This window comes from Candida tropicalis (assembly GCF_000006335.3).
Source record: "Candida tropicalis MYA-3404 genomic scaffold supercont3.2, whole genome shotgun sequence".
Classification (NCBI taxonomy): Eukaryota; Fungi; Ascomycota; class Pichiomycetes; order Serinales; family Debaryomycetaceae; genus Candida; species Candida tropicalis.
The window spans coordinates 1,701,560-1,716,336 of NW_003020049.1; the positions used below are offsets into that span (position 1 = coordinate 1,701,560).

General features: G+C 29.9%; 8 protein-coding genes across 8 annotated transcripts; 2 read left to right on the plus strand and 6 right to left on the minus strand. All coding sequences in view use genetic code 12, as the record gives it.

The window, feature by feature from the left end:
* Positions 1-6: 6 nt before the first annotated feature.
* On the minus strand, positions 7-1,281 carry UTP15 (snoRNA-binding rRNA-processing protein; the record flags this gene model as incomplete). Its single annotated transcript, XM_002547513.1, has 1 exon — positions 7-1,281. The coding sequence occupies one exon, from the start codon at positions 1,279-1,281 to the stop codon at positions 7-9; it is 1,275 nt and encodes a 424-aa protein (XP_002547559.1).
* Positions 1,282-1,580: 299 nt separating this feature from the next.
* On the minus strand, positions 1,581-2,750 carry RPL3 (60S ribosomal protein uL3; the record flags this gene model as incomplete). The annotated part of the gene is made up of 1 exon (XM_002547514.1): positions 1,581-2,750. One exon carries the CDS (start codon positions 2,748-2,750, stop codon positions 1,581-1,583), a length of 1,170 nt encoding a protein of 389 aa, XP_002547560.1.
* Positions 2,751-3,173: 423 nt separating this feature from the next.
* Positions 3,174-5,168, minus strand: CTRG_01868 (uncharacterized protein; the record flags this gene model as incomplete). The annotated part of the gene is made up of 1 exon (XM_002547515.1): positions 3,174-5,168. The coding sequence occupies one exon, from the start codon at positions 5,166-5,168 to the stop codon at positions 3,174-3,176; it is 1,995 nt and encodes a 664-aa protein (XP_002547561.1).
* A 1,322-nt stretch (positions 5,169-6,490) lies between these two features.
* On the plus strand, positions 6,491-7,318 carry ERG24 (delta(14)-sterol reductase; the record flags this gene model as incomplete). The annotated part of the gene is made up of 1 exon (XM_002547516.1): positions 6,491-7,318. One exon carries the CDS (start codon positions 6,491-6,493, stop codon positions 7,316-7,318), a length of 828 nt encoding a protein of 275 aa, XP_002547562.1.
* A 554-nt stretch (positions 7,319-7,872) lies between these two features.
* On the minus strand, positions 7,873-8,730 carry ABG1 (Abg1p; the record flags this gene model as incomplete). The annotated part of the gene is made up of 1 exon (XM_002547517.1): positions 7,873-8,730. One exon carries the CDS (start codon positions 8,728-8,730, stop codon positions 7,873-7,875), a length of 858 nt encoding a protein of 285 aa, XP_002547563.1.
* A 250-nt stretch (positions 8,731-8,980) lies between these two features.
* RRP15 (Rrp15p) lies at positions 8,981-9,763 on the minus strand (the record flags this gene model as incomplete). Its single annotated transcript, XM_002547518.1, has 1 exon — positions 8,981-9,763. One exon carries the CDS (start codon positions 9,761-9,763, stop codon positions 8,981-8,983), a length of 783 nt encoding a protein of 260 aa, XP_002547564.1.
* Positions 9,764-10,048: 285 nt separating this feature from the next.
* KAR3 (Kar3p) lies at positions 10,049-11,779 on the plus strand (the record flags this gene model as incomplete). The annotated part of the gene is made up of 1 exon (XM_002547519.1): positions 10,049-11,779. The coding sequence occupies one exon, from the start codon at positions 10,049-10,051 to the stop codon at positions 11,777-11,779; it is 1,731 nt and encodes a 576-aa protein (XP_002547565.1).
* Positions 11,780-12,099: 320 nt separating this feature from the next.
* Positions 12,100-14,751, minus strand: CTRG_01873 (uncharacterized protein; the record flags this gene model as incomplete). The annotated part of the gene is made up of 1 exon (XM_002547520.1): positions 12,100-14,751. One exon carries the CDS (start codon positions 14,749-14,751, stop codon positions 12,100-12,102), a length of 2,652 nt encoding a protein of 883 aa, XP_002547566.1.
* Positions 14,752-14,777: the final 26 nt, after the last annotated feature.

The window sequence follows — 14,777 nt, forward strand, 5'->3', positions numbered from 1 at the left end:
TTGTCTTTATACACCTAAAAGTTCCAACATACCACAGATTTCTTGAGCTTGTTTAGCTTCATTGATTTGTTGGTTTAATTCATTTGGTTTGATATCTTCAATTTGTAATGATTTTTTATAATTGGCCATCAAGTCACCAACATTCCCAGTGATTTTCTTGCTAGTGGTAGTGCTTGAAATGTTCTTGATTATATGATCTTCTTCATCACCTGTATAATCTCTACCTTTCATCATTCTAGCATAGCCACCAGATTTAACCATTGGTTTGCTTGGATCCAATTTTTCAGTTTTCTTAGATCTAATAGTAATTAAACCTGAAGTTAACCCAGTAACGAAATGTTTTTGATTAATAGGTGAAACACCACATGATAAAACACCATCACCGAATTTCCAACCAAATTGAACCTTCCAATTAATTGAACTTGAATCAAATATTTTGACAGTACCATCTAATGAACCAACCATTAATCCATTACTGCTATTACTTGTACTACTACTGAATGTTTTCTTTAAAGATGTGGTTGACTTTGTGAAATTATTTAATTGATGAATTGTAGTCATTCTATTAAGATCAAAAACCTTAACATAAGAGCCACCTGAAGAAGTTAATAAATTTGAAGTTAAACAAAGAACATCTTCAACAGGATTTTCTTGATCGAAAGTAGTTATAATATTATTTGGATTAATTCTTGTATCAAATAATCTAATTTTACCATCATAACAACCAGTAGCTAATAAATTATTATTTATAAAATCAAAACTTGAAATATAATCATCATGTTGATCTTTAATTTCTAAAATTGGACCTTGAGAAGTTTGAGAAATATCAAAAATTCTTAAAGTTTTATCATTTGAACCAGTAATCAATTGATTACCAAGATTTGGATGAAATTTAACAACTTTTGTATTAAATGAACTTGGTTTAAATGAAACTAATAAATTATTTGGTTTAGCACAATCATAGATTGAAATTAATCCTGATGCATCACTTGCAACTATTAATTTACCATCATATCTATAATTTATATAATTTAAAGTATCTTTAAATCTTGAAAATGTTTTAATGACCTGTCTTGTTTTATTTGAAAATATTTGAATTTTTGTCGATGATGAAATTGCAAAATCTTGAGTTACTGGATTAAATTCAATATTTGTAATTGGATGGTTTTCTTTAATTAATTGTGGATTAATATAACTTCTCCAATATCTTTGTTCTGGTGTTGTTTTAGATGGTAATGTTGGTGCTCTAACTTGTGGAAGTCCTTGTTTTGCAGATGACATTATCGTAGTAGATGTGAAGTGATGTGGTTGATGATAATGGTGATGGTGGTTTATGAAACTAAAAAAAAAAATTGAAATCTTTTTCTTCGCTTCTCATCGCAAACAAAACCAAAAATTGGAAAATAAAAATATTGGTAATCGCACACTTTTCTACAACATCATCAATAATTATCATTTACAACAAAAATCAACATTTTTAAGAAACAATTCCAAAAGTTATATTATTAATCTTTAAAACTATACATAAATGTTATAAAATGATCAATAACTACTTATCACCAGTTCTCAAAAGAAAAAACTTAGTTTTCCAAGTCCTTTTTCAAGGTACCCATGAAAGCATGTTTTTCAGCTGGGGTTTGGAATCTACCTTTACCGAATCTAGAAGCGGTATCGATCCATTTCAAGTTAACCTTTTCCAAAGCTCTTCTGGAAGTGTCAACGTACAAGGATTTTCTCAAGGTAACAACTCTCTTCTTGATACCTGGAATAGAACCCTTCAACAAAACGAAATCGTTTTGGACGTTACCGTATCTAACGAAACCACCCATTGGGTTAATGGTTTTCTTGGTTCTGTCAAATTCAGTAGCACCATTGGCTTCATCGGAACCTTTACCAACTCTGTAAACCTTGTGGTTAATAGAAGTTCTGTGGTGGTAACCGTTTTGACCAGCTCTGGCAACGGTCCAGTTAACATTAGCTGGATGCCAAGCACCAATACAAGCAACCTTTCTCAAACCTCTGTGGGTCTTTCTTGGCAATTTCTTGGTACCCCATCTGTGGGTAACACCCTCGAAACCGTGACCTTTAGTGACAGCAATGACATCAATCATTTCATCTTGTTCGAAAACAGAGTCAACAGAAACTTCTTTTTCAAAGTGTTCTCTAGCCCAGTCAACTTTATCAGAGACAGAACCACCGTTAATTTGGATTTCAGCCAAGTGAGCTTTCTTTTGGGACAATGGAGTCTTTTTAATTTGGGTGTGAGCCAAAACTCTGACAACTGAAGCGTACTTCTTAATTCTAGCCAATTCAGTTTCAATTTGTTTAGCATCAGTGGCGTATTTGCCAGAGTATTTGGTGAAAGCCTTCTTCTTGGACTTGTACCAGTTCTTGTAGAATCTTCTTCTAACTTCTTCAGACAAGTGTTCAGCCCAAACAGTAGTTAATGATCTTAAACCTCTTGGGGTTTCGACATAACCAACAACACCAACAACAACCATTGGTGGAGTGTCAACAACAGTAGCAGCTTCAACAACTTCTCTCTTGTGCATTTTAGAACCTGGTCTGTCCAAATCTCTGACGATGGTGGTCATACCAGCTTTGTAACCTAAAAAGGCAGTTAAAGCGACTGGCTTGGATTTAACATCCTTTGGGAAGGACTTTACTCTTCCTCTTTGCTTAGCAGCTCTTTTTCTTGGTAAGAAACCTAAGGAACCGTGACGTGGAGCTTCGTACTTTCTGTGAGACATTGTTGGTAAATATCAAATATAAGATGAGGAGAAAAGAAAAAGAAGAAGAAGAAAATAACAGTAAAGATAATGTTGATATAAAAAAATCTTCTCTTCCTTATGAGTTGGTGTGAAACCATTGAGATGAAAAAAAAAATTTTTTTCCAATTTTGTCGGTACACGACTTTCTTTGCTCCTATTGCGTGGTGGTATACTAATATGCAGGATGAATAAATTACCCGGATTTATGATCGACATATTGCAAAATAATTAAAAGTACCATAGTTCTGTCTATCTAAAACTAATATTGTACATTGAATTCTAATAGTATAAATAATTAATATATATAAAAACAAAAAATAAACTAATAAACAATTAACGAACTAAATTAAAAAGAAAAAGCAACGAAGTGAGTGGGAGGAAAAGGAAAGTAGAAAAGAATGTCTATCTTCTTTTAACATGAATAATCTTCTTTAAAGCTAATCTTGCATCACCGGAATCGTCAGATGAAGATGAAGTCAGCAGATAATTATTTTGAACCATTTCTGTATTACTGTCCTTGGTGTACTGATGAGGGTCTTTAGTAGGTAATAAATCTGACGAAAGTTCATTATTGTTATGATGACCTTCTAAATGTGGTTGTTCAATAAGTTCTTCTAACTGCTGTGATTGTGAAGAAGAAGAAGATGAAGGTTGGTGAGAATTGGATTCATTTACACCACAACCAGTAAATATTTCTTGATTAACTAAAAATGGATTGTTGCCTCTTTTAAAAGGAGGTGGAGAGCCATTTATATTCATCACAGAATACATCAATGCATTGAATTGAGGAGTCAAATTAAACAATGGAGTTAACCCAGTTGAAACATAAGTATATGTTTCTTTTGGAGTTTGAGGATTATTAATTGAATTGGTTGATATGGCCTCGTTAATTGAAGATAAAGAAGGAATTGAATCTTTTGTAGATGAAGTAAAATTTGTAATATCTGAATTATGCCTTCTCAAAGGAGCTTTTGATTTATTCTCAGAATTATAAGTTTCTATTCCAATAACAGAATTTGTATGAACCAAAGGAGTTCCTGTACTTATAGGAATTGCACGAGTCAGAGATGGTGATTTTGGCAGAACTGATTCTCTTGGAGATTCTGGATGAGAAGGAACCAGTTCCAAAGGAATTTTTGTGGGATTGAATAAATCACCAGATAACACAGCTTTACCCAGATCATCAATAGTTAATTTAAACAGGAAATTGTCTGCTGATGCTGATGTTGGTTTGTTGCTTGATTCATCATTAGATTTAGAAACACTTTCTACCGGAGAAGATTGTTTAACTGGAGAACTTTTCAATTGAGAATTGTTGGAAGTTAATGAAACAGGAGGTAATAAATTTCTACTCGGAGAAGTAGATTCTTGTTTAGATTCATTAATTTTGGAAAGTTGGGGAGATCTCATGGAGCTGCTCTTTGGTTGGTCCATGGTTGGGAAGGGTGGCGGTTGGTTATTATTATTACTACTACTACTAGGAGTTGAAAAGGAAGGATTGGTAGAAGTTGGTGGAGGAGTATTATAATACCCTTCAGATTGTGTAACCATTGATAATTTATCCAAAGTCTTATAATTTATTTGATAGGAAGGTTCTGAAGTAGGAAAATGGCCATCAGAAGAAGAAGACAACGGAGTAACCAAATGTGGTGGATCATTGGCAGTGGTAGTGTTGTTGGCTAGTTTCTTGGATGACTTAGATCTTTTAATAGGAGGAGAACCAGAAGTCGAACTGCCAATTGAAGATTTTCTTCTTCTTCTAGTAGAAGTATGAGTTGATGAAGGACTTACTCTCATCAATGGTGTGAACGCATCAGGGGCACCTCTTTTAACCATCAGATTGGAATTTAATTCAGCGGGGTTGGAGTTCAGAGGAGAAGTATTGATACTAATATTTAAAGTGGTGGTGATTTTTTGAGCCAATGAATTCGGTTTTGGAGGTCTACCTCTCTTCTTTTTAGGAGTTTTTAATTGCGATGCTGACTTATTGTTTGATTTAGTAGGACTGGATTTGATAGGAGTAGTTGAAGCTGATATGGGATTAGGAATATCTTTGATATTTGATATTATAGCTTGAGGAGGAGGTAAAGGATAGTTTTGATTAACCTGTTGTTGATGTTGCTGATGGTGATGAGATTGAGGAGGAATACCATGGGGAACAGTGAAAGTATTTTGTTGTTGATGAATGACGGCTGTAAATTGGTGCTGGTTCATTTGTTGTGGTTGTTGATAGTACTGTTGTTGCTGTTGCTGTTGATTAATGATTTGCATTGGATATGGACCCATTTGATGTTGTTGTTGTTGTTGTTGATGATGGTTGAGTGCCGGCGGATGATGAGGTGGATGATGATCATGAGGAGGAGGAGGATGTTGATTCTGATGATAATTATTTGACATGGTACAAAATAAAAGATAATTTCAGTTTAAGGGGGAAGGAGAGGGAAGGTCAATAGATAGATAGGTGAACCAAGAAAGAAGAAGGAATAGCAAATAAAAAGTATAGTGAGATGAAATATAGTAGTAGTTGAGTATTATCCAATCATTAAGCAATAGCCGTTCTTTTCATTCAATTGAACTTCAAAGGGAAATAATGGGAAGACGATTGGTTCAAAATGTTAAATTAAAATTAAAAGTTTCGTTGTTTGTTGAAAGTTGAAACTTTGAGCGAAAAAAAAAAAAAAAAAAATTTTTAGGTTTCAGATTACTATGGCACTGCTACCAATTGATGCAAGTAATTAACAACGGATTAGGGGTATACTAACAAGGGTTGTTAATAGGGAAGGTAGTTGACGGTTGATGAGTATATAAGAGTAGTTAGAAATGTAAGTTATGTATAATAGTTTATTGTATGTGTGCTCATACATAGAAGACGTGTTCTTTTAAGGTTAATATTTTTATGTTTTGTTTTCGGTAATTACATTTCCTAAAAGGGAAAAATTATTGGAAAGGTTTAAAATTTTGTACGCCATTGATCAAACATACACAATGAAGAAGTAAAAAGAAGAAGAAGGTGATGATGATAATGATGATATTGAAGCAGATGATAAACCTTAATATTTAAAATTATTATTATTATTATTATTACTTCTCATTGGTTTTAATGCCGCCCTTGGTTAATTTGTAGTCTATAATAATAATAATCAATATTAATCACTTAAATGAATGTAACTTTGAATTATTTCACTGAATATTTTCACAAAATTTTTCATAATAAATTTCAACATCAACATCAGCAAATTAAAACAACTACAACAAGAAATATCACATTGATATATTACTTATAGTACGTGTTTATTAACCAAATTATTATTATCCTCAATCCATTTGATTGCGTGTCTCAATTAAACAATTGGTTGACACACTACACAACACGTGATTTACAACACGTGCCGGAAACCGTAACCTAATCTACAATAATGATAGCGAGTAAAAAAGAAAAGGGTTTATCCTTAAAACCAAACAGACGATTGACGGTAGTTGTCATTCTTTTCAGGATGTTTCCTCGGCTGTTTCGTAGTGTAATTTTTGGAATTACTTACACAATCGTATATTCTTAGTCTTTTTGTCCGATCGCGTCACGTGTCCATGTCTCGTTCCGAAAATTATACGATGAATAAGAATCACCTTTTGATGAAAATATAAAACCTCATCTTGATCTTGATGCTAATTTGAAATTGGTCAACAAATTCCACCAAAGTAGTCTAAAACATCGAATATAAATGGCGGCAACAAAGTTAAATCCTTTTACAACTCATAAAGAGTTCAATGGTACTACTGGTGCAATTGCCATTTCTTTTGGTTTACCTGTATTGATTTATTTTTTTCAATTAATATGTAATAATTCATATTCAATCCAAGGGATTAATCTTGATTTAAACAAAGTTATTGAACAATTACCTTCATCTACCGATGATTTAATGAACTTATTATTTGATAAAACTTGTTGGACAGTCTATCTTTTATGGTTTTTCATCTTGGTTGCATTTGATTTCATCTTACCTGGTAAATCATTAAATGGTGTTACTCTTAGAGATGGTACTTCATTAAATTACAAAATTAATGGATTAAGTATGAGTTTATTATTGGTTACTTTATTATCTGCTAGGTTAATTCAACTGGATAATTATTATTTACCAGAATTAGATTTCATTTATTCAAATCAAGCACAATTGATCATGGTTTGTTTCTTGTTTTCATTTATTTTGGCTGTTATATGCTATATCATGTCTTTTATTCCATTGGTTAAACCAAATGGTTTGAATACAAGAGACAGAATTTTGAGTATTAATGGAAATACTTATAATCCATTTTACGACTGGTTCATTGGTAGAGAATTAAACCCAAGAATTGGTTCATGGGATATTAAATTATTTTGTGAATTACGTCCCGGTATGTTGTTATGGTTATTGATCAATCTTAGTTGTGCTCATCATCAATATCATAAACTAGGCTATGTTACTGATTCAATCATTGTGGTTAATTTATTACAATCATTTTATATTTTCGATGGTGTTTTGAATGAAGAAAGGGTGTTTAACAATGATTGATATTACAACTGATGGTTTTGGTTTCATGTTAAGTTTTGGTGATTTGGCTTGGGTTCCTTGGACTTATTCTTTACAATGTAGATATTTATCTATTGAAGGAAATGAAATCAACCTTGGATTATTCTTGAGTTTATCAATCGTTGCATTACAAGCATTGGGATTTTATATTTTCAGATCAGCAAATAAGCAAAAATCCGATTTCAGACAAGGTAAATTGCCTCATCTTAAATCAATTAAAACTAAAACCGGCTCAAAATTATTAATTGAAGGTTGGTGGGGTTTAAGTCAACATATTAATTATTTTGGTGATTGGTTAATTGGTTTATCTTGGTGTTTACCAACTGGTTTTCAAACCCCATTGACTTATTTCTACGTTATCTATTTTGCATCCTTGTTGATTCATCGTCAAACTAGAGATGAAATGAAATGTAGAGCTAAATATGGTAAAGATTGGGAAACTTATGAAAAATTAGTTCCATACAAAATCATTCCATATATTTACTAAGATACATAGATAGATACAATGTATACATATCGTATGGGCTAAAATAAGTCTATTCATTCTTTTTATCATAATCGACTTGTTTTTCAAATGAAGCATAAGTAATTTCCAAACTTGTAAGCCAACTCAAAGCTCCATATAAAATAGTCAATAAAAATAATGAAACAATAATTCCTGACCAAATACCACTGGTGAAAAATTGATATTTAGTAAATAAATTGTCATGCTTGATGGTTGTTCCATTATTTGATTGTTTATCTTTGTTGCTATTAGCTAAAATATTAACTGGATCAGTTTCTTCAGATGCCAAAGATTCAGCTTCTTCAAAATCATGTTCAATTTCTTCTTCAATAACTGCATCTTCTTCTTCTTGTTCTTGTTCATTACCTCTCTTTTGAATAACGATATCATCATCATTATACAAATCATAAACTTGTTCCTTGATGTTTTCTAAAGATCCTTTACTTTTGAAACTTGGTAAAACTTGAACAATAACAAGATCTTCATCAGATTTACGTTCATTGAAAATATCTTGCATTGAAATTTGTTCAACTTGTTTATATTCTTTAATTTCACATCCATCAAAAATCATATCTTTAGTTAAATTAACACTTTTATCATCATGATATAAAATTTGATTAAATTTTAAACCCAATACGGCTTCTTCTGGTTTAATTGTAATATCATCAACTTGATAAATATAAACATTATTACGATTCTCTGATTGACAAATTTTTTTAGTTTCTTCAATCAATGTTTCCTTGAAGTTTTCCAATTTAATAATTTGATTAACGTCATCTTTCAACTGACCAGCCAATGCGTCAATCATAACTTGACCAGTGTTTGAAAATCCCATAACAATTGGGAATACAAATCCAAAACATGTAGATAATTGTACAATTGATACCATTGTTGTTGTTGTTGACGGCTGACTTGCTATCCTTATCCTTATCCTTATCGTTGTTCTTGTCGTTGTCCTTGTTGTTGAACATGAAATTTTTTTTTTGTTTGATTGTTGGTGAGTTGGTTCGTTAGTTCGTCCTGACTGGTGCGAGCAAAGCGGCGCGTGGTGGTAGAAGTAAAATTATTTGACCAAATGTACACGACTTAATTAAATTTATCTATTATTTATTATCAACATATACATTGCTAAATAAACACTAATCTTCATTACCAGCAGCAGCAATTAAATCCAAGAATTTCTCTTTTGAAACATCATTCATCAATTCTTCCTTTTTAGTTTGACCTCTAATCACTTCTTTACCTAATTCTTGATTAGTTTTAATTTGAGTTGATAAAACAGCATTAAATAATTTAACTACACCTCTTTGAGCAACTTTCTTTAAATCTTTCTCCTTTTGAATCAATTCTCTAACTTTACCAGGTTCTTGTTCATTATCAATAGGTAATAAATTTTTAATTCGATATTTATCTTGGAAATTTTTCTTTTCTTGTAATAATGCTTTTTTAGCTTTTAATTCCAATTTATCACTTTCTAATTTTTTTAAAGTTGTTTTATTTCGAACTAATATTGGATCTTTTCTATCATATGATTTTAATTTAGAATTAACAATAGATGTCAATGCAGTAGCAAATGATTCTGATCCATCATCTATTGATTTACCTTTATTCTTTTTCAATTTTGGGAAATTTGATTCATCTTCATCTTCATCATCGTCAGAAGAGGAGGATACATCTGCTAAATCGACTTCATCATCTGATCCTATTTCTTCATCCAATTCACTATCTTGTTGTTCTTCTAATTCAGATTCTTCTTCTTCTTCTTCTTCTTCTTCTTCTTTTTCTTCCTCTGATTCACTACTTGACTCTTCTTCTTCTTGTTCAATTGTTACTTTTGGTTTCTTTTCTTCTTTCTGTGTTGTCTTTTTATTTATAGATTTTCCATTTTTATTAATCTTTTGTTTCTTCAATGTCGGTCCCATGGTGAATATCTTGTTACTGTAGTTATTGTTGTTTTTAAATAAATGAAATGATTTTGAATATATTTAAATTCATCTCATCGAAGAATCGAATTTATTTTTAATTTTTTTTCCCTTCTTCTTCTTCTTGATCCTTGCATCTTGCACGTGGAAACATACACATGACTATCGGCACATGTCATTTTTAATCGCGATTTTTTTTTGTTTTGATTTTGTTTGAAGATTGATTTGAAACAACAAGAACAACAACCCACTACAACTATAACAACAACGACAAGAACAGCTATAATGGAGGAAGAAAACCTAAATAATATAAATAGCAAACTAAAGTCCAAATTAGCATCAACATTAAACATTAACAAGAGCAAGAGACCTTTAGATGATTCAACAAATTTGAACAAAATGAGGAAATTCCAATCATCATCAAGATTACCAATCTCTTCTTCTAGCAATCATGAAGAGATGAATAGATTTCGACAACTTATAAATGATAAAACGTTAGAGATAGAGAACATTAAAATTAATTCAATAAGTTTAAGAAATGAAATTGAACTGCAAAATTTAGAAAATTATCGAATTGATTCAAATTTTCAGAATTTGGAAATTACTTTAAATGATTTAAATCTTAAAATTAATGAACTAATGGGATATAAAGAACAATCTTTAATATCATTAAGTAAAAAATATGAATTAGAACAAAAAAGATTAAATATGAATCATCAGGAGAAATTAAATGATATTAAAGAAGAAATTACCAAAAAAGTTGATGACTTATTAACCAAGAAACAAGAGAAGTATGAAAAGGAGATTAACGAGTTAACCAAAGAAATTAATGAAATGATGGAACTGAAGGTGAAGGTTGAAGCGGATATGGATAAAAAATTGATATTACTAAAAGAAAACCACCATACGAAGGAATCATCAATGATTGGTGAATTACAAGATGAATGTGATAAATCCAAAACGGAAATTGAAACGATTACGCAAGAGATAATTGTGAAAACTAATCAGATCGATGATATAAAATTGAATAAATTCACCCAATTGGAAAAAGAGCATGCACGATTTATGAATCTTTTAGAACAATTAAAAATAAAAAATAATCATAAACAAAATGAAATTGATAATCTAGAAAATCAAATACTGAATAAAAAGTCAAAGGTAAAATCATTACATCAAAGTTCAGAAGAGCGATCGGAAGAATTAAAACGTTTGAATTTTGAAATAGCTAGAATGAAATCCGAATTAATTAACCAAGAGACTAAAAGAAGAAAGCTTCATGGGAAATTGCAAGATTTAAAAGGTAATATTAGAGTATTTTGTCGTATTAGAAATGCAACTAGTTCAGATTTGGTTAAATATCAAATACCTCAAGATATAAATGACGAATCTAAGCAGGATTTATTAATTACTAAAACTAATAATAATAACAATACCAATAATGCGACATACCGTTTCCTGTTTGATAAGATATTTCCACCTGAACATACCAACGATATGATCTTTGATGAGCTATCACAATTAATTCAATGTTCATTAGATGGCACTAATGTTTGTGTATTTGCTTATGGACAAACGGGTTCAGGTAAAACATTCACAATGTCACACCCTCAAAATGGAATGATTCCTTTATCAATAATGAAAATTTTCCAAGATATTGACGATTTAAAAGAGAAAGGTTGGAGTTATTCCATATTTGGGAAATTTATTGAAATTTACAATGAATCTATTATAGATCTTTTAAACCCTACTAATTCCATGAAACATGAAATTAAACACGATGATTCAGTTAATAAAACTACAGTGACAAATATAACCACTATTGAAATAACGTCACCTAATCAAGCACATGAAATATTAACAATGGCAAACAAGAAAAGAAGTACAGCAGCTACTAAATCAAATGATCATTCATCAAGATCACATTCAATTTTCATAATTGAACTTCAGGGAGATAATTCCATAACTGGTGAATCAAGTAATGGAATATTAAATTTAATTGATTTAGCCGGGATCTGAAAGATTAAATAATTCACGAGCTGAGGGTGAAAGATTAAAAGAAACTCAAGCTATAAATAAATCATTATCATGTCTTGGAGATGTTATTTATTCATTGAATTTAAAGGATTCGATTCATGTGCCTTTTAGAAATTCAAAATTAACTTATTTATTAAAGAATAGTCTTGGTGGGAATTCGAAAACATTGATGTTTGTTAATATATCTCCTTTAAATAAGGATTTAAATGAAACTATCAATTCGTTAAGATTTGCTACAAAAGTGAACAACACCAAAATTAATAAGTAAATAAATAAGGGTATATATATATACAAGAGTTTGTCTATTTAAATATAGGTTCATTTAATCTTTTTGGATCATTTGTTGAACCATCAACTAAGAAATTTTCATTTGGTTTATAACCTGAAGCTTGAATTAATTTACCTGATTTAACAATATTATTCCAAATTTCAGGATGATTTTTGGTAGCCCAATTTTGCAATTTTTGTTGTCCTTGAATTTCATAACAATAATTATACATATTAATTAATAAATCATCATTTAATTCTAAATCATAATCTTGCTCAATATTTTCAACAATTTCAATTGATTTATCAATTAATCCATGATATGAATAAGCAATCAAATATTGTTTTAATAATTTATAATCAGGTATTAAACCAAATGTAGTTAAATTATTCCAAAATTTTTCAACATACATCAAATCATGATAAGTATAAGCTTTAATCATCAACATTGCACTTGTTTCATCAACTCCACCTTCATCTTTAGGATTTAAACTCATGGTAAGGAATAAATCTCTAACTTTACTAACTTCTTGTAAATTACAATATGCATTCATTATTGAATGAATCAACTCTCTATCTTGATAATCTAAAGTAAGATCCATTTTTAAAGATTCATGAATTTCAATGATCCCTTCTTCATATAATTTATCACCAAATTCATTGATTAAATATAAATACATTTCTCGACTTGGCGGTTTATGATTATGTTCACCATGTAATTTCGATAATTCAAGCAGTGATCTAAAGATTCTTAAAGCTGCATTCCATCTTTGATTTTCACAAAAAAATTTCATTGTTGGTAATAATCTTTCATGAGGAATGAAGAAGTAATTATAACAATGAACGTATAAATACCAATTATTAACCATTCTTGAATCATTGGTGTTGGTAATACAATAAGTATGAATCATATCATACAATTTATAATACTTATATCCAAATGGTTTATCAATTGGGAATTTATCTGGTTGTTCTTGTTCCATTTTAGGTAATTCTCTAGTCATCAATTCAATCACATCACCAGTTAAATCTTCTTGTAAAATCTTTGGTACAATAGAATTTATAGTATCAATATTTATTTGTTGTTGTAATTGAGCTTTTATAGACTGGAAAATTGGAAAAGCTTGCTTCATAGGATTGTTATTAACAACACATTGAATTAAATCGTTTATAGTTTTAGAAATTGTTGGATCAGTATTATATTGTGCCCAAGGTGTGAAATCAGAAACACTTGCATTGAATATCTTCATGGATACTTCATAATCATTCATTTCAATGGCTCGATCAAGAAGATACTTGTAGGAGTAAATGGACTTTTCTGTACTTAATTGAATTTGTAATTGATCAATGATTTCACTTGTTGGAGAAATATCCGATGTCATAATTGCTTGAATTGATTTCTCATATACTTCAGAAGGATTTTCCATATGTTCAGGAAGCTTAGCAATGATCTGTTCAACCACATTATTCAGCAAGCTATTATGCACAATTTTGTAAACTTCTGATTGATATCTTAACATTTGCAGGAATTTAACCTCATCTTTACTAATAAACTCGGTTATTTCATTAGCTAACATCTTATTGTTATATTTCCAACTTGTAAATAACAAACACTCAGCTAAGGATTCATCATCTAAATTTTGTCTAAAAATCTCATCTTTAACTTGATTAGTTTTATCTTGAAGATAATTCAATATTTTATCATTATTATCTGAACTTTCTTGACATTTATTTACTTGTAAAATTTCCCAATTTAATTTGAATATCGTTAACAAAGAATCCAAACTAATCCCGCTAAACTGTAGTTTATTGATCATCTGATTAATAACATATTGAATTCTGTCTATATTATATTCTAAATTTAAATAACAATGAACTTCTGGAGTAGTCTCCTTGAATAAATCTTCAATATGTTTATTTAGATATTTAATCATATCATCTTTAATCATCTCCAATTCAATCAACTCCTCAAATATTTCTAAACTTAATTTCTTCTTTTCATATAAGTATTCAAGATAATCCTTCAAGAATGAATCAAAATTTATTCTATTTAGTAAACTTTTCAAAATTTGATTTAATTTACTTGATTTTGAATCTTGAATATAAGTAACTAATTGAATAATTGTTAAATTTGGTAATTTTTCAATATTTAAAAGTAATGATTCAATTATTTGTTTACTAAATCCAGGTTGTTTAATAATGATTTCATTATATAATTTATCAAATAATAAAATTGATAATTCTATAGGTATATTTGTTCTATTATTATTATTAATATCCTTAAATCCGTTTTTAATACTTAATTCTAATACTTCGATTAATTCATCATTTCCTTCAATTTCTTCAACATTATTTAATAATTCTTCAATTTTTGTACTCATCATTTTCACTTTTAACTCATTGGTTAAATCGCTAGACTCTTCTTCTACCAAATATGGAGATATCCCATTATAATACTTTTGAATAGTTTCATTTTGATATATAGTAGGTTCTTCAATTATATATTCCTTTTTCTTCTTATTCTTATTCTTATTCTTGTTCTTTGATTTGATTTTGGATCCAACAAAGTTCTTCAATAATGATTTTGCTAGTATGGGGCTTGTACTTGAAAAAGATCTAATGAAAGTTTGTGACGTGGGATATAGAAGTACTGGTATTCGTACTAACAATACTCTAACAGGAATCATCTCTTGGATCTATAGAGATATCAATG